Here is a 17,233-nt window from a genome sequence, read left to right on the forward strand (position 1 = left end):
CGTTGGGGACGCGCTGACCGGGACCGGCGGGGCCGCGGCTCCGCCGCAGGTGGGACCGGGCGCTGCCCGGGCCGCGCCGCCCGCTCCGCCCGCGGCGCCCGGCTCCCCACGCGCCCCCGCGCCCCTCCAGAAGGGATCCGGCTTCCCCCGGGCCCCGGCGCCAAAGGCGGGACCGGCATCTCCGCCGGCGGTCCCGGCCCCCCCTCCGCCGCTCCCGGCGCCCCCCCGGGCGGCCACCCCCCCAGCGGGGCCGGTGGCCCCCCAACTCACAGTCCTGCAGCCGGCTTCCCCGCGGGCTGTCACCCCTCCGACCACGGCCCCCCCACAGGTTGTCACTCCCCCGCCCGCAGTTTCCCCCCGGGCTGTCACCCCCCAGCCCACGGCACCTCCCCGGGCTGTCGCCCCCCAGCCCGCACCAGCTCCGCGGGTTGGCACCCCACAGGCCCTGGCCCCCCACCCCACCCCGGCTTCCCCCCGGGCTGCAGCCCCCCAGGCGGTCCCAGCTGCCCCCAAGGCTGCGGCCCCTCAGGCCAACTGCTTTGTCCACAAGATCAGCTCCAACTCCTTCACGGTCACCCCCCGGGGGCAGATCCCCAGCATCCGAGTCTCTGAGTCCGGTGCTGTCCCTGCCGGCCGCCCCGCAACGCCCAAGGGGCCACCAGTGCCATCCACCAGCCCTTCCCATGCCAGAGCCAACGCCAGGAGGCCAAAGCCGGAGGAGGCCGAAGTGGCCGTGTCGCCCCTGCCCAGTGCCAGTCCGGCCCCCAGTGCCACCGGCGCCACTCGTCCGCTTTCCGCCTCAGCCCCCCGGGCTGGGGGCTCCTTTGAAATCCACCCGGCCCCCAAGCCTGACTTGGCTGCCATCCCAGCCCACGACCTGCAGGCACAGGCTCTGGCCAAGCTGCGCCTGAATTCGCGCAATTCCTTCGTCTTCGTGCCCCGCCGGGAGGGCAGCCCAGCTCAGCCTCCAGCCCAGACTGCGAGGCCAGGGCCACCGCCACCGCCCGTGGAGGAGAAGGCACCCAAGGAGCCCCCGAGGGCTTCCGCCCCGGAGCAGGAAGAGCCCATCACTTCCCCACCGGCGCCTCTGGATCCATTGGTACCTGTGACTTACATCGATGATATTGTGGAGCCGGACAGCGGGGAGATTTCTCCCAGGGCTGGCCCGGCTGCGAGGACGGGGAGCTTGGCGGATCAGCCTGGAGGAGCTGGCCCTGACTTGGAGATGGAGTTTTCCTCTGTGCCCCTCTACAGACCACACTCCGCCCCCCAGCAGAGGGGAGGCAGCACCTTCACTGTTGTGCCCAAAAGGAAGCCCGTGGCCCCAGGGCTGCAGGCTCTCGCCGATGCCAGCGGAAGGCCACAGCGGGAGGAAGAGGAGGAGGAGGAGGACAGCAAAGGAAGAGGCAAAGCCGTGGAGAACGCTGATGGGCCCCAAGTGGGGATATCCCATAAAAAGCGCTACCCCACAGTGAACGAGATCGAAGTGATCGGGGGGTACCTGTCCCTGGAGAGGTCCTGCATGAGCAAGACGGGCTCGCGCCGCAAGAAGGTAACCGGGCACCTCTGTGCTCAGCAGCCAGGCCCAGTGCTGCTTTGGGTTTGGCTTTCCATGAGGCACTGGTGGGAATATGGGCAGTGTGTTTGGTCTTTGTGGGAGCCAGTCTGCCCTCAGAGCTGGCTGAAGCAGGGGGTAAAAGGGACTGAGAAGTGAAGCCTTGGGGCTGGTGGAAAACGGGAGAGGGAAGGTGGAACTCCACCACACTGATCCAAAGGACATTTCAGAATGGTGAGGAAGGAGGCAGGGATTAGTGTTTCTCATGGTATCCAGTATTAAGAGAGTTTGCAACACTCTGCAAGCCCAGTGTCTTGTTTGCTTTTACTGTCTCCTGGAACTTAAAAAGGAACCTGAGGACCACAGCTGGGAGATGGGACTTGGCGTATTAAACGGAATTTACCCTCGGGGAGGGGGCACTGGGTGCTGTCCTACAAAGCAGCTGAGGGTGGGATATGCCCTGTGATAACTGCAGGGCCTCTCCCACCCCATCCCCTCTTGGAGATATGATAATGGAAAGTAAAGTATTTCAGGAATTTAGGAAATGAGGGGGAGCTGTGTGGTTTGAACAGCTGTGGGCTTGCCCTCCCGCTCTGCTCGCTGTGTCTGAGGGCTTGGACATGTCGAGCTGCCCGTGCTCACTTGGGCAGCATGGCATTGGCATCTTCCCCGCATTAGTGATCTATTGATAGAGGCTCAAGAATTAGGTCTTGATTAGGCAGAAAGAGATCAGCAAGAACTTAACTCTCCTTGATAGGATTATACCACCTGCCCATTCTGGATGTGCAGCTATAGCTCTGAAGATCCAAGAGATGCTGATTGCTCCAAATGCCTTTGGAGTGAGTGAATGCCAGATTTTCTCACTGCTTGGGGAGTAGCCTAGATCCTGTGAGCCCTAAATTGAGAATTAATCTTTGTAGGGCTTGGTGAAATGTATCTGGACGCGATAAGGGGAGTGGGCGTGAGTTGTTGGGCTCTGAAAGCAGCATGCTGAGGTGGCAGATCCCGACTTTTAGGGCTGTGATGTGACACGTTTTTCCATGGTGGGAGTTGTTGTTGGACATTTCCGTTACTCAAATCCAAGTAGATAACTGAGGGACTGAATGCACACGGGTGCCTGAGGCGCTGAGCATTACAATTTGAGGAAATCCTTTGAGCAGGGTGCATCTCATTTGAAGGGAGGCGGGGAGTGCTGCTTCCCTGGCTTAACTGTCAAATTCCTCCCTAAGCACACGCAGCCTGTGGTAATTTGATGGTGACTAATGCAGGGAGCAGGTCTGGAGCACGGGAGCAGGTCTGGAGCACGAGCACCTTGAGGTCCAGAACAAGCAAATGAGCAGGAGTGTTGATTCTTGCTCAGTGCTCCTGAAGTTTTTCTTTGTTCCCCTACAGGGAAATGCTTGGTCAGACTGTTCTGCTGCTTAAACACCTGCTGGCTTGCACTCAATGCAGCTGTTTTCGCTCTGTTCAGGTTCAGTTTGGGGTGTTAATTGGATTTACACCAAATCAGGTGTGTGGTATGAATGGTGAAAGTATTAATACAGTGTGTTGCACGTGTGGGTGCTCTTAGGATGGAGCAGAGGATGTGGAGGGAATCTTGTGGGATGGCCACACTTGGGTAAGCCCTGCTCCTGATGGAGCTGAGCTGATTTTTCTGAGCAAGGGATGCTGTTGGGGCACAAAGAACAAAGCCCCAGGTAAAACCAATTAAATGGGGCACAGTGAAAAGTGTCCTTAACAGTACAAAAAGGAGGGAGGGAGATGAGCACAAGTCCAATGCAGTGACTCAGTTGTTTTTTGGTTTGTCAAACCCAGAGAAGTTGTGGTGTGTCCAGCCTTGGAGCTGTCTGAAACTTGCCTGTGGAAAGCTTTGCATAACTGACAGGTCAGTCCTGTTTAAGGCAGGAGTTTGGGCTGGAGACCTCCAAAGGACCTTTCCCAGCCTAAAATATCTTACGATATTGGTTAACTACTGTTTTGTCTGGTAGTGGTGGATTTGTGTGACATTGGGCAGGTCATGGAGCTTCTCTGCTCCTGTTCTTATCAGCTTAACAGCATTAACTGCCCTGCTGTGCACAGGAGGTGCTAAATACTGCAAGGTGCACACACAGCTGTTCCTGAGAACTCTATGGGGTCATCCTACATGAGAACTTGTGTAAACATTTGGTTTCTGAGAGGAGAGATATTAAAAGGCAAAGGAGAAACTGCCTGTTACATTTGCAGAACTCAGGAAGCTGAAACAGATAGGGACCCTTTGGAAAATAAGATCCAGCTGAAGGAAAGACACAAGTTTCTGGGTGAAATTAAATGTGGTGTGGGAGAAACACCCATTTTTCTTTCAGTTCTCTTCCTGCTCAGTCAAGCACAGAGTCTGACTTTGTAGCCAGGGTCTGGAAGATGCTGATGGTGGACAAATGGAAAGATTTCTGTTTACTCTTGACCTAGAGGATGTTTGTGGCTTTTACTCTGGGTAATAAGGCTGAGTGTTGATGCCTGAAAAGGAAGTAGCTCGTATTAGGAGCATTCCTTGGTTCCTTCCCAAGAGATCACTCTGTGTCTCCAAGGCAACCAGCCAAAAACAAGAGTTCTGTTTTGTAGCTGTGTCAGGGTTTTCAGAAACTTGATTTTGGCCTGAATTGGGCAGAAACAAGACTGTTCCTGTGAGCTGGGATCTGCAGTAGTTTGTTAAAACCAATCCCCGTTCTCTTCTGGGGTGTGAAAACCTGATGCTGGTTTTAGTGAGCAGCTGCCTGTGTCTTTTGGGGTGAACAAGCCCTTATTGCGCTATACATCTTCCTTTCCAAACCTTGCTTTTAAAAGGTCTTTAATTATGCTCCATACTCAAGAAAGTAGTGTTTAGTAAACTTCAAGGACTTGGAAAAGTGTGATGCCCAGCAGGAATCTGGGAGAGATAAACAGCAGGTCAGCACATGCTGTGGATCAATGGGTGTCTGTGCAGTCAGGGCTAAGAATATATTAGAAAGGAGGGTGTCAGCCCTGGCAGTTGGACCCCCTGTTCTCTGAGATGAAAATGGTGTTTTTCTTCAAATGCAGAAGTTCAGCCTCCCTTTTCCCTCCCCATGTCTGGACTCAGTTTGAGAAATGGTTTTGCAGCTCTGAAGGGATGTGCCAGGAGCTGCTGGGCTCTCAGAGAGGACAGGATACGTTTGCAGGGGTGGAAGGAGACCTACTGACCTTTATTCTAAACTGGGAGTGGGGCAGAGGATGCAGCACACTGTTGGTGACCTCTGCTCCAGCCTCCTCTTTGTACTCTGTTTTTGCAGAGAAGTAAAGGCATTTCAGCCCTATAGCAGTGCCAGGAGGAAGGGAAGGCTTTGCTGCAGGATGTGGATCTTTAGGATCTCAGAGGATAAAATCTCGCTCGGCTGAGCTGAGAAGAGTCAGTGGTGGTTTGGTTACCTGCCAGAATAACGTACAATAAAGTTGTCGGCGAGATAGAAATCTGGGTTTCTGCAGAACATGTGGTTGGCATGTTGGAGCGAGAGCTAGGGAAGGACAGAGCACTGCAGAGCCAGCCAGGCTCCCCATGAGCTGGCTTTAGGCTTCAGGCTCTCCTGTTGTTGGAGGCTGGACTCTGCCTGTGTGTGCAGAACGTGCCCTGACCGTGCTCCTTCAGTGTGTCACTCCTGCAGTGCATCCCAAGTCACGGCGTGGTCGTCCTCTCCAGGGTCCAGTACCTCCTGGGGATCCTGCAGGGAAGGTGAAGTCTGGCCAGGCCACCCAAAGCCCTGTGAATAACAGGACCTGAGAGCCAACAGACATCAGGTTGTTGATGGGTTTAATGTTTTGTGCTTGTCACAGCTGGCAGTTTGCCGTGTGCTGGCAGGCAAGTCACAGCCCAGTGTGAGCAGGGATTACAGGAACAAGGCTGGTGGGATCCAAACAGTTGGAGTCTAAAGCTAAATTGTCTTCAGAGATGTTCAGCTGAACTTCCAAAAGTTCCAGCTTCCACGGACTTTACCACGGTCTGTGTCCTAATCTTTTGAGCTGTGCAATGCCTGAATGTGGCTTCCAAATTCCCACTTAAAAGTCTTTTTAAAAAATTATTCTAAATACCCCTCAGTTTTCATCATGGGCAGCAGCTTTGTTGGTCTAACCTGCTGAACTTCTTGCTCTGTAGTTTTCCTTCTGTTCAGTTCTGCTGGAGATGGTCTCCTGTGAGAACCAGGTGTAGGTTTGGGATGTTGGCAGGGATCAACATTTCCAGCTGTTGCCCAGACCTGTTCGGAGCAAGTCTGCACAGTGTGGAGTCTAAATACTGGTGGCTGCCTGAAGTATTTCTTTTGCAATGTATAACACAAGTAAATTAACCATAACATAAGTAAATTAATCTGGTGGTAGAAGAAAAAATCTCAGCAAAAATTCCTTTGATGATGTCATCTCTGTGTTTTGGAGGGGTCAGGGCAGAGATTTGTGTTCTTTAGCTCTTGGAGAACTGTGTGTTCCTGTTCTGTTTTCTGTCTCTGGCTGTGCTCTGCTGGGGCAGATTCATCTGCCACCTTTAAGGAGGGGCCATGGCAGTATCTGACATGGATGTATTGCATTTTTAGGAGATGAGGTCAGCAGTGATAAGTCATATTCAGGAAATAAGTGTCTTGGATGATGAATTGCGTGCCTGCCCTGCGGAGATGATCTCCATTAGCTGTCAGATGGCAGCAGGCTCTTTCACCCAGACAGGGCCATTTCCCTGCCTTTTGCTAGTTCCACTGATTTCTTTTCTGTGATGCTGATGGCTGAAAACTAGAAATCAGAATTTGCTGCAGTTACAGCTTTTAAACCACTTCACAAGCTGCCCCTGAGGCTGTCTGTGGGGCAGTGGCTGGTTTTTGCTTCCCCACTGCCTGCCAGCACCTTGAAGTGCTGGGACTTGGTTGTATGAAACCCTGGCAGAGCAGAGGAGTCAGATTTATCTCATCTCTGTAGTGGGAAACTTTCTGTGACTGAGGCTCTCCATGGCCTCACTGCTCCCATGCTTCTTCTTGTGCTGCAGTGACAGTCTGAGCTGGTCCCAAAATCCTCTGGTTCTCTTCCCCCCATGTCCTGCCTGCTGCTGTCAGCACTGCAGGGAATGGGACAGAAGGGCTAAAATAGAAACTCTTACGCAAATAAGAGCTGAGCCTGGCTTTGAAGCTGGTTAGGACATGCCCAGGGCTCAGCCTGCCCCAGAGCTTGTGAGGAGATTTGAGGTACTTTGTGCTCTGAACTCTAATCACGAGGATTACAGTTAGCGTTTTCTTAATCAGTTTCCTTAATCTGTGGACCAGATTGGAGATGGTTTATCATTTCCCTCCATCTCAGGGATTCAGTTTGTCTTGGGTTTGGGTTTTCCTTCCCACTCTGGTTTTTCCAGTAGGTGGTCATGGTGTTCTGAGAAGAGCAGAGGAAGGACACTGGGCTTGCTGGGGCAGGAGGAGCCCTGCTGGGGCAGGAGGAGCCCTGCTGGTCTGTGTTGTGTGTGGGGAACAGTAGGGAAAATGAAAGTACTTAGGTTTTGGGTGGAGTGGCAGTAAAGGAAATCTGGGTAAGAGCTGCTGCAGCAGCATCTCCTTCACCTCAGGGGTTGTGCTCACCCCCCTCCCAAATGAAACGTGAATTTAAAGCCTGTTTACAACCAGTGACTGCAGTGGTCTGTGGGGCTGGGAGGATGTCCCTGTTTGCCAGTCTGTGTAGGAAGAGTCACATGAAGTGTCTGTATCACACAGAGCGACTTCACAAACATCCTGGGAAAATCTGGGCTGGAGGAACTTGGTGCTGATGTTTTCCGAGAAGTGCCCTTTGGATGATCTTGGGAACTTGGCAGGATGGAGCTGCTGCTTTGTGGGTATGGCAAGGAATGTAGGAAATATCTCAGACAAAACACTTGCGTGCATAGGGAAGTTGTGTTGCTTGCAGCTGGTGAAAATGCAGCTCCGAGGGCACATCCCTGAGGCTCCTGGTGAACCTGCTGCGCTTGCTTCTCATCAAGGAAGTTCCTTTTGCATGTTAAAAGAGAGAAAAAGGGCAAGAAAGACATGAACTCAGTCATGTGGGTGATACTGCTCACATCATGGGAGCCTTTTCATCCTGAAGTCTGGAATGAGCTCCTCGACAGGGTGGGAAGTAATTCTGTTCCCAGCCTCTCTCTATTTCCCATGGAATGATGCTCCATGGGTCCCATTCCAGCACCAAACCCAGGTATTTGTTTGAGCTGCTCTGGGCAGTCTGGGTTGCACAGAAATGTTTGTAGGTGGCAGCTCCCAGCGCTGCACCTTGTAGCTACAAATGGGCTGCTCGGAGCTGCCTGTGAAATCCTCTGCTCTTGGGGAGCTCTGTGTGGTTTTTATGAGGACACCAAGTCTTGACACTAATTGTACCTTATTTATCCTGCTCCCTTTGTGTATTCAGATGAGGTTTGTTTTGTACAAGTAGGGAGATTTGTCCAGTTCTTAGGGGCCGAGTAAGTAATTTTTGAATTGCTTGTTAAGCTGTGGAAGGCTCTGGCCCCTCTGCCTGCAGATGTGAGGAGGAATAAAGGGCTTCCAGAGTGAATGGCTGCTCTGTGCCCTGGCACACTGGGGCTCCAGCTGTGCTTGTGTGGACACTGGAATCTCCCCTTGTCCAGCACAGTGAAGGGAAGAGTTAACCAAGCCACTTGCCCCATACACTCTCGGGGCTGTCCCTACCCTGTCACCTCTCATCAGGAATTTGAACCTTCCCCGTGTCTTGCACAAGGAGTTTAATATTTCGAATCTCCATGCATTGCTCCTATCTGCCATGTGCTTCAGCATATTGATTACACAGAGCTGGCTTTGTGGGTTGCCTTGTAAATGGAGACTTTCTTGTTTTGCCTTGTGGCTTGGGAACTGGGATGTGATCCTGGAGGAAACGTCTCCTTTGCCAGCCACACAGGGCTTCCCTGATGTGCTCCGGCTGTAAATCTTTAGTGCTCTTAGCTCTACTCAGTAACTCACTGAGGTGCAGTTAATGGTTGAGCAAAAGTCAGTGTCACGCTCAGGAAACATTTTTGGAAAAGCATGACCAAGTGATTATGTGGTGTCACAGCCAATTCCAGTTCCCCAAAATTCGTCTTTTTGTACAGAATGACAGAAAAGTACATTTCAGAAGTGCCATCTGCAGTTTTCTGGGCATACTGAGAATGCATCAGCCATAGCAGTACAGGGTTAATCCCATATAGGAACCAAGCCTCAAGTCCCCTCTGTTCCTAGGAATACTTGTCAGGGAAAAACCCTTTCTTTCTGTTGTCAAGGAAAGGCTTTGGAGGCACAAAAGCTCCTTATCTTCTCAATGATAGCAAATGCCTTGGTGATGTGCTGGTGCTGCTGCAGTCCCCAGGGTACTATTCCCGGCTGCCCACATAGTTTTTGTCTGTTATTCAACAATTTGGGCTGACGCATGACCATGTTTTCAGGACAAGCATAGACACATAGTCAAGCTCATTGCTAACTCCAAGAAAATGGCTCATTTTCCCAAAAATCCTTTATCTAAAAGTTTCTTTTCATGGGAACTGTCTAGATCATTGGCTGCAGGCTGCTGTGGGAAAACTGAAGGTCCCTGCAGAGGTTTGGAGTTTATGAACTGCTTTTCCTTTTACTAAATGTGCTGCTCTGTGGGACTGGTCAGATGGGAAGAGTAGCGTAAATCTTTGGGGGTCTTCATGCACCATAACATTTCTGCTTCTACCCTGTTTCCAGTCACAGTTATTTCCGTGCAGAGAGCTTCCCTCTCACTCCATGGCAGCTGGGAGATTGTTCTGTGTTAGACCCTCCTCTTTATACAGGTCTGAGCCTCCATCCACCAACCCCATGGGTTTGGAGCTGGAGCAGCTTTTTTTCTGCCCAGCTTGGGGGCTGCTTGCAGCCCTCCCTGGGATGCTCTGTGTGCACAGGCTGGCTGACACTCCCAGCTCGCTGTAGTTTCAGCTATCAGGTGTGATGTCTTGTGCTTTCATCTCCTTGACCCAATCTTTAGACAACCAGTGCAGCAGCAAATGTGCCTCAGTGTGAGGTGGCACAGGAGCACAAGGTTCTTCAGAACACTCGTTTTGTGTGTGCTTCATCTCTCAGAGATGTTGACCCTTGCTTTGTGTTCATGCTGGATTGTCCACCCTTCCTGCAGATACCAGCCAAACCCTTCTGTGCTGCTGAGAGACGAGGCAACTTCCTTGTGAGGGGAAGAAGAGGGGCAGACCTGATCTCTTGTCTGTGGTGACCAGGGACAGCACCCAGGGAACAGCTGGAGCTGGGCCAGGGCAGGCTCAGGCTGAGAGCAGGGAAAGGTTCTACCCCAGAGGGTGCTGGGCACTGCCCAGGCTCCCCAGGGAATGGGCACGGCCCCGAGGCTGCCAGAGCTGCAGGAGCGTTTGGACAGCGCTGCCAGGGATGCCCAGGGTGGGGCTGTTGGGGGGTCTGTGCAGGGCCAGGGACTGGTGATCCTTGTGGGTCCCTTCCAGCTCAGCTTATTCTGTGATCCTGTGATGGACCAGGTGTGAAAAGCTGCTTTACATCACACCCAGCAGCACCTGGCAGCCCCAGCATGTCCTGGGGAGTCAGTGCAGTCCCTGTTTTTTGGGAATTATTGAGGACAGAGGATGATTAGAGGAAAATTAGTACCTGAAGAGAACAGGTCTTGATCCCTGGTGCTGCTCAGTTGTTTGGATCTGGTGAGGCACTTGGTGGGTTGGGACGTGCTGGAGGTGCTGTGGGATGGCAGCAGGGCAGGGATGGAGCCCAGCTTGTGCTTCACCACTTGCCATCCCATCCTGCTCCTCCAAGGACAGAGCAGGGATGGCAACTCCTGCAGGAGTCCCGGGTTTGGGAGATGGGAACCACTCATAGGGAAGGGAGATGGGCTCAGTCCTTCTCAGCCCCCCCTGTTCTGGGCTGCTGTGATGGGGATCAAATGCTGACTCAGACTCTCCCTGCTCGAATATAGTTACAGGATGATTTTATTCCTTTAATGCCTAGAACAATTATTTTTTTCCTGACTGTTACAAGGTGAGGATTTGGATTGCCAAAGAGGTTTCAGTTTAAAAGGTGTAAACACCGTACTTTGGCTCTGGCTCATCAGCCAAGCAGCAAATGTGATAATGGGTGGAGAAAAGCCAAAGTAAGGAGATTGCTTCTAAAGCTGAGGATGCAGATTAACCCCCGGAGACTTCCAGAGAGGTCCCTCGTGTGTGAGAAGCCATCGGGTCTTGCTCTCTCATTAGAACTGCCTTGCAGACTTTCCCACCTCCTTTTTGGAGGTGAGGTGGCTGCTGACTGTCACTGCTTATGTTGTAAGTTGGGTTCTATAAATTGGTTCTTTTTGTTTTTAATAAATCTCTTTATGTGGGGGCTCTTTGGTGGCTGGTCTGGATGCAGCCTGAGTCCTGACAGCCTGAAACAAGGTTGACTTCCCTTTTCTAAGTGAGTTCTGCATGACTGCTCAGATTTATGCTTTGTTGGGCAATGTTTGCCCTGGCTTCTCTTTCCTGGATATTCTATTACTCATTACTGTTCAAATCCTAGCAAATAAATAAATGATTTTTGCTATGGCAACAAGAACCTATCAGTTGAACAGCACAATATTCCCTGAAAAGCCTGCTTTACTCTTTCCAATGTGTCTGATTGCTGGGCAGAGTATTTGTATGTATGTATGGGTTTGGGTTGGACGCAGGGTTTGTGACACAGTTGTGGGTGAAGCCTCCAGCTGAGCAAAGAGTGACAAATCCCTGCAAACATCCACAGCTGAAGGGTGCAAAATTCTTCCTTGCCACAACTGGCAGCTGCTGCTGGGGCAGAAACAGGGGAAGGAGGGCTGAGCAGAGGCCTCTGGCTGGGCTCCAGGGAGCTTGGCTCTGCTGGGACAAGCTTTTCTTCTAAAGAAATGGCCCCTGTTGCCTTTTGTGTTCCCATAAAAGTCTCTGTGGTCTGGCAAGGCACTGCTGGCTGTGCAAACCTGTTGTCTGTGCCATGACTGGGCTCTTGGTTTTCCTTTTTCGCTGGTTCCTGGGACTGAAGCTGCCTGTGTTCCTCACACACAGCGCTCACTTGTGCTCTGTAGCTGCTCAGAGCATTTCTCTGCCCCATGTGTCCCCCTGGGTTTGCCTGAATTCTTTCCCTCCCTGTACTGTTGGGTCAAGCAGAGCTGCTTTGTGCTTCCCTGAAACCATGTCATACGCAGAGAAGGGAGCTCAGGTGCTGCCACAGCAGATTTTGGGGTTTGGGGCTCTCTCCCCACGGGCAGGGCTGACTGAGTGCCCCAAGGTCCCTCCTGTGCCGGTGCCTGCTTGTGCCTCGTGTTTGCTCTGCCTGGGTGTGCCCGGGGCTTTATTCAGCAGCCGTGGGACTCTGCCTGCTGCAGGCTCTGGGAGCAGGGGGTGGGATCTGCCCTAGGGCAGGTCAGTGTGGTTTGAGGGAACTCGTGCCGTGGTGCCCCTGAGCACAAGTGCCTGTGTGAGCCTTGCAGGCTAACTTGGCCCCAGCTGTGCCCTGGGTGCCAGGGGCTGACTGGTTGCTCTGTGTGAAGGGCTCCAGCATGGCCACCTGCTTGAATTGGCTCTGGGAGCTGTTGAGTTTGGGCTGTTGGTGTTGCCTCTGGGCTCTGTGTGGGATGTGGGTGTCTCCAGGCTGTTTCTGCTCCATTCTGCTCTTCGGTTTTGCTCCCTGCTGAGGCTGTTTTCTCCTCTAGGACTGCATGCACCTTTGGTCCAAGCTGGACTCAAAGTCATTTTTCTTAGAGATTTCCTCCAGACAGCAGTAAACAGGAACATTTAGTTCCATCTCCCAAGCTTAACTAAACCCCAAGGCATATCTCTCCTGTCTCCTTTGTTTTCCATGTTTAGCCGAGTCCTCCTTGCCCTTCAGTGCCATTGGCAGCACTGGTAAGTGGCCTGTGTGCAGTTTCTGCTTCTGGGATAGTTCCTGAGCTTCCAGGAGTCCTGGGCACCTCCACCCTCGTGGCCTTCGTGCCTGGCAGCGTGGCTCATCCCCACAGGACAGACACCACATTGTGAGCAGTGACAGCCTGGCTCGGATCAGGGAGCATCTAGGTCAGCAGCAGGGATGGGAGATTCAGGGAGCAGCAACTGGGATGCTCGAAGCTTCAGCACCATTTTATTCCAACCCCTTTTGTCTGAAATAGAATCACTCTTCTCCCTGTGTGTCATCTGGGGAGACTCAGAGTGGCTCTGGCCAGGGCTGGGGCAGGGAATGGGGAAAGGCAGCTTCAATCCTGCCTTCTCCTGGGAGGAGCAGGGGAAGGGAGCCAGCCTGTGTCCAAGGTCCATCCTGCCCTGGGGCAGAGCAGCACAGAGCTCCAGCTGTGGGTTTGCAGTGTGGAGGAGCTGCAGCTGTTCCCTGTTACCCAGATTTGAGCTAAGCTCTCCTCACTGCTTTGCTGAAAAGCAGCGGTGAAATACTCCCTGTCCTGGTCCGATCCCTCCAGAGCTCCTGTCTGTGATCAGCACAGGTGGCACAGTGACCTGCTGGCTGCTCTGGCCCTTGGGAACATCTGGGCGTGACTTTGGCAGCCCCCAAAAGCATCACTCCGGTGCTCCCACCACTGCTGTGACAGGGAATGGGTGCACCTGGGCAGCACCATGGTGCTGGAGGGCTGCTTGGGGCCAGATGCCACTTCCCAGCCTGTGGGGGATTTTCTGTATGATGAAAATACAGGATAAATGTGCTGCACTTGCTCCTGGCCAGTCATTACATGGCATCTGGAGAGATCAGAACCATCCGGCTCCTGCCACCTGTCACAAGCTGCCATGTCCTTTCCATTCTGTTTATAACCCTATTAGCTGAATTTTAATTGTGTTTAGAAGTAAAGGGATCACAACACCCTTTTAGACAGCTGCTCCTGAACCTTGATCTGTGTTGGCTAAATACTTCCCTACTTCTGGCATGAACTTACTCCTGGCAAGCTTCTCCTCCTCATTTGTCTGCTGTGTGCTGGCATCAGCAGTTCTGTGCTCCTTGGTGGTTGTTTTCTGGAGTACTTACAAAGGGCTGTTATGCTTTTTCTCCACCTTCACTTTGCCGGTGTGAAGTTTTTGCCAGTGAATCTCCTCTGCACCAGTTGAGGTGATGTGTAACCAGATCCCTGGAGCACAACGGTAGATAATGATTAGGGCAGGCAGGGCTGCAGGGGAACAAACCCTGCTTTCAGCTTTTCAGCTTGGAACAGCACATCTGGAGGTACTTCCACCACCTGCTGGGTGTTACAGGGAGGAGAGAGCCAGGCAGTCCCTATTTTCAGCAGAACTGCCTTGTTTTATTCCTGGTTTATTTAAGCAGCATCCTAATGATTACAGTCCTATAGCCAATCCCAAATTTTCTTCCCCAGTTATTCACAGGTGATGAACTTCTCTTAGTGCAAGGGTTGCTCTTAAACACCATTCCATTTCTAGTGTTTTTGCTCTCCAGTTTTCTTCATGACCATAAAATTTTGGTTTGCCCTTAATGAAGTCATGTTTGAGTCACTTTCATTTCTCAGTCTCCCAGTGACCGTGGAAAGGCCATTAGTGACAATACTACATACAACTGATTTCAAACCAGAACCTTTAAGGCCTCCCCCTTGTCCAGTATTTTCCTTGTCTGCTACCAGCTGTTACCATCTCTCCTTTAGCTGCTTCCTTCTTCTCACTTCTGCTTTAAAGCCCTGTTTTATGTAGTTTAAATAGCTCTTTGCTAGAATGTCCTTCCAAGACTGGAGTCCTGATCATGGATGTTTCTGTTTTCTGGAGCTTGGACACACAAAGGAGTTGCCAGGAATTAGCAATGTCATGTTTCCAACATGTGGATGTTTCCCTACTTGTCTCTCCCATGAGAGATGTGGTGGCAGCTCCTCCTGGCTACTGGGCATCAGTGTGAGGGGATGGCAGAGGGCACAAAGCCAGAGGTACTCCAGACCCCTGGAGCTTCCTGCCTCCATCCCATCCATTTGGCTCTGCCTTTGGGGTTTCCCTCAGTGTGGCAAGAGATCCACCAAGGCACTTGGGGAGGGATGGGGGGATCTGCAGTGGCTGCTTCAAACCAGGGGCAGCCCTGGCATGTGCAGTGGCCTGTGCCAGAGCCAGTGTGGGGATCAGCGGGTTCCTGTGCTTCTCTCTGATAATTCTCCTTGGCTGTTGTCCAGATGAAGATCTCTTTCAACGAGACAAGTTTGCAGACGATGTTTGAGTACCCCTCAGAGAGCTCCCTGGCAGAAGAGGATGAGGAAGAGGAAGGACACGTTTCCGAAACAGAGGAGGAAAAACCTCGTACCTTTTATATTCCACGCCCAAACAGCACTTTGCATCCCAGTACACCTAACTCAGGTGAGTGAGGTGCTGTGTTGGCACTGTGGGGTTTCTGGTAGTGTCTGACACTGTCCATGTTTCCTACAGACCCTTAAGGGGCTCCACGTGGGGGGAAGCTCCAATGGAGGCGAACAGGGAGCTGCAGATGGGCAGTTTCCAGGCTGTCCCTGCTGGGATCCTGGTCCCACTTATTTTTGGGGTGGTGAGGAATATTTATCTCATCTTTCTCCTTTCAGCAGATTTATCCAGCTACACCCCAAAGCACTCCGTGAAGTTCAGCGAGTGGCAGGAGCAGAAGTATGAGGGTCCTGCTGCAGAGGGACCCCTCTCAAAGGAAGCTGATTCCCATGGGAACCAAGTCATGGTGAGGCTATAAATAAGCAAGTCTTGTGCTCCCTTTTGGGGTGGGGGTTGTCCTGGGTAGTTGATGGGATGGGATGTGCCTTTCCCTGCACACCTGTGCTTGTGTTCCTACCCAGGAGCTGTGTCACTGCTCCCAAAGGGACCAACACACTGTCCCACTGCCACTAACACACCTGCCCCTCCCCGGCTGTGTGAAGGAGACTCAAGGCAGGTGGCACACTCTGTGCTCAGCACAGGAAAGATGTGGATCTGTTGGAACAAGTCCAGAGGAGGCCATGGAGATGCTCCGAGTGCTGGAGCCCCTCTGCTCTGGAGCCAGGCTGGGAGAGCTGGGGGTGTTCACCTGGAGAAGGCTCCAGGGAGAGCTCAGAGCCCCTTCCAGGGGCTTATGAAAAAGAGGGAGATTAATTTTTTTGGGTTTTGTTTGTTTGTTTGTTTTTTTTTAACATGGGCAGGTAATAGGACAAAGGGATATGTTTTTAAACTAAAAGAGAAGAGATTTAGATTAGATATTGGGAAGAAATTGTTCCCTGCGATGGTGGTGAATCCTTGGCACAGGGTGGCTGCCCCTGGATCCCTGGAAATGTCCAAGGCCAGCTTGGACAGGGCTTGGAGCAAGCAACCTGGGATAGTGGAAGGTGTCCCATGGCAGGGGGGTAGAACAAGATGGGTTTTAAGGCCCCTTCCAACCCAAACTATTGCAGGACTTTATGGTACTCCAAGGCACGTTTGGAGGGGGAGACTAACTAAACACACCCGGTTAGCCCGGGCAAGGTGCCATCCAAGGGTGAGGGTGCTCCTTTGGCCCGGCTCTGACTGTGCTCTGGGTTCCTGTGCTCTGCCCACAGCTCACCCCGGCGGAGAAGGGCGGCCTCTCGGATTTCAGCAGCGAGCCCGCGCTCTATTTCTGAGGCTGCTCCGCGGTGCTGCAGCAGCGGCTGCTGGGCAGGACAGGGCAGTGCAGCTGCCGTGTCCACACGGGAACCGCCACCGAAACCGCCCCACACCGCAGCTGTCCTCGGATCCTGCTGCCAAGGGCGGACCAGATGCTCTCGGGCATCCTCGGAGAATATTTGCACTGGATTTTGGGACCGAATTACTGCTTTCAAGGCGTATGATTTATTCTGCCTGTGGCCTTGCATATTCCTTGTTCAAGATCAGCTGCTGGTTAGGCAAGTGTGGGAAGGACATCTGGAATCCCAGGATGGATGTTGATTTTTCTCAGTGCTTATCTGAGTCTAGGCACTGTGTAGGGTCTGGACAGCTTTTGTAACCCTTCTCCCCAGTGGAGAGGATGGCTCTGGAGTTGGAGCACTGGGCAGTTTGACACATTGGGTGTGATTTGACACATTGGGTGTCAGTCTGGAAAACCACTGAAGGTTCATGGTTTGTCCTTGGCATGTTTCTGGCTCTGGTGTCACTGAAACGTGGAATTCATGTGCCAGTTCTGTGCTTGTGGAATTCACTGAACACCCTGAGGGAGGGATGGGAAGAGCAATGAATGCCTTTAGCTTTAGGTGTTATTTTTGCACCAATCAGTAGAGAAGTGTCCAGACTGTCTCGAGCTTCTTGAAGATTCCCAAACATTGGCCATAGCTCTGGTCTGTCCTTCCAAACTCTGGCATCCAGTCTCTGGGAATTGCTGGTTGTGCTCCAGTTTGCCAGTTCTTCTTGTTGCTTTGTTCCAGATCTGATTTATCTCCCTTGGTTGCTTCCTTCAAGCCATGCTCGCTCTGCCCCTCTAATCAAACCACAGGAGGGCAGTTTCACTCCTTTCTTCTGCAGAACTTGAACAAGGAATGTGGGTTTTTTTTGTTTTTTCTAGGATTTTTATAGTTCTATTGTAATTGTTTAATGCAGCCAATATGCAAAGGAATCTGCTAGAATCTTCCATTCAAGTTTTCTACTACTGTAAACTCAGGGTCAAAATTGCACTCTGGAACAGATGGAGCAGTGCTGCTAATGTGATTTGTACTTTGGGATTAAAAGAGATGTGGTGGGAACAGATCCAG

The 17,233-nt window shown here is 52.1% G+C and overlaps 1 protein-coding gene across 1 annotated transcript in view; it reads left to right on the forward strand.

The window, feature by feature from the left end:
- The window catches only part of TPRN (taperin), an 18,880-nt gene extending 1,652 nt beyond the window's left edge, over nt 1-17,228 (forward strand). Inside the window, exons 3-6 of the mRNA XM_042052779.1 lie at nt 50-1,552; nt 14,696-14,876; nt 15,095-15,222; nt 16,070-17,228. Coding sequence (XP_041908713.1) covers nt 50-1,552; nt 14,696-14,876; nt 15,095-15,222; nt 16,070-16,132 — 1,875 coding nt within the window. The 3' untranslated portion in view covers nt 16,133-17,228. The remainder of the gene's footprint in view (nt 1-49; nt 1,553-14,695; nt 14,877-15,094; nt 15,223-16,069) is intronic.
- Nucleotides 17,229-17,233: the final 5 nt, after the last annotated feature.

The sequence above is a fragment of the Corvus kubaryi genome, unplaced genomic scaffold, assembly GCF_017639235.1.
Source record: "Corvus kubaryi isolate FWS band 111438036 unplaced genomic scaffold, C.kubaryi_AGA036_p1.0 78, whole genome shotgun sequence".
Classification (NCBI taxonomy): domain Eukaryota; kingdom Metazoa; phylum Chordata; class Aves; order Passeriformes; family Corvidae; genus Corvus; species Corvus kubaryi.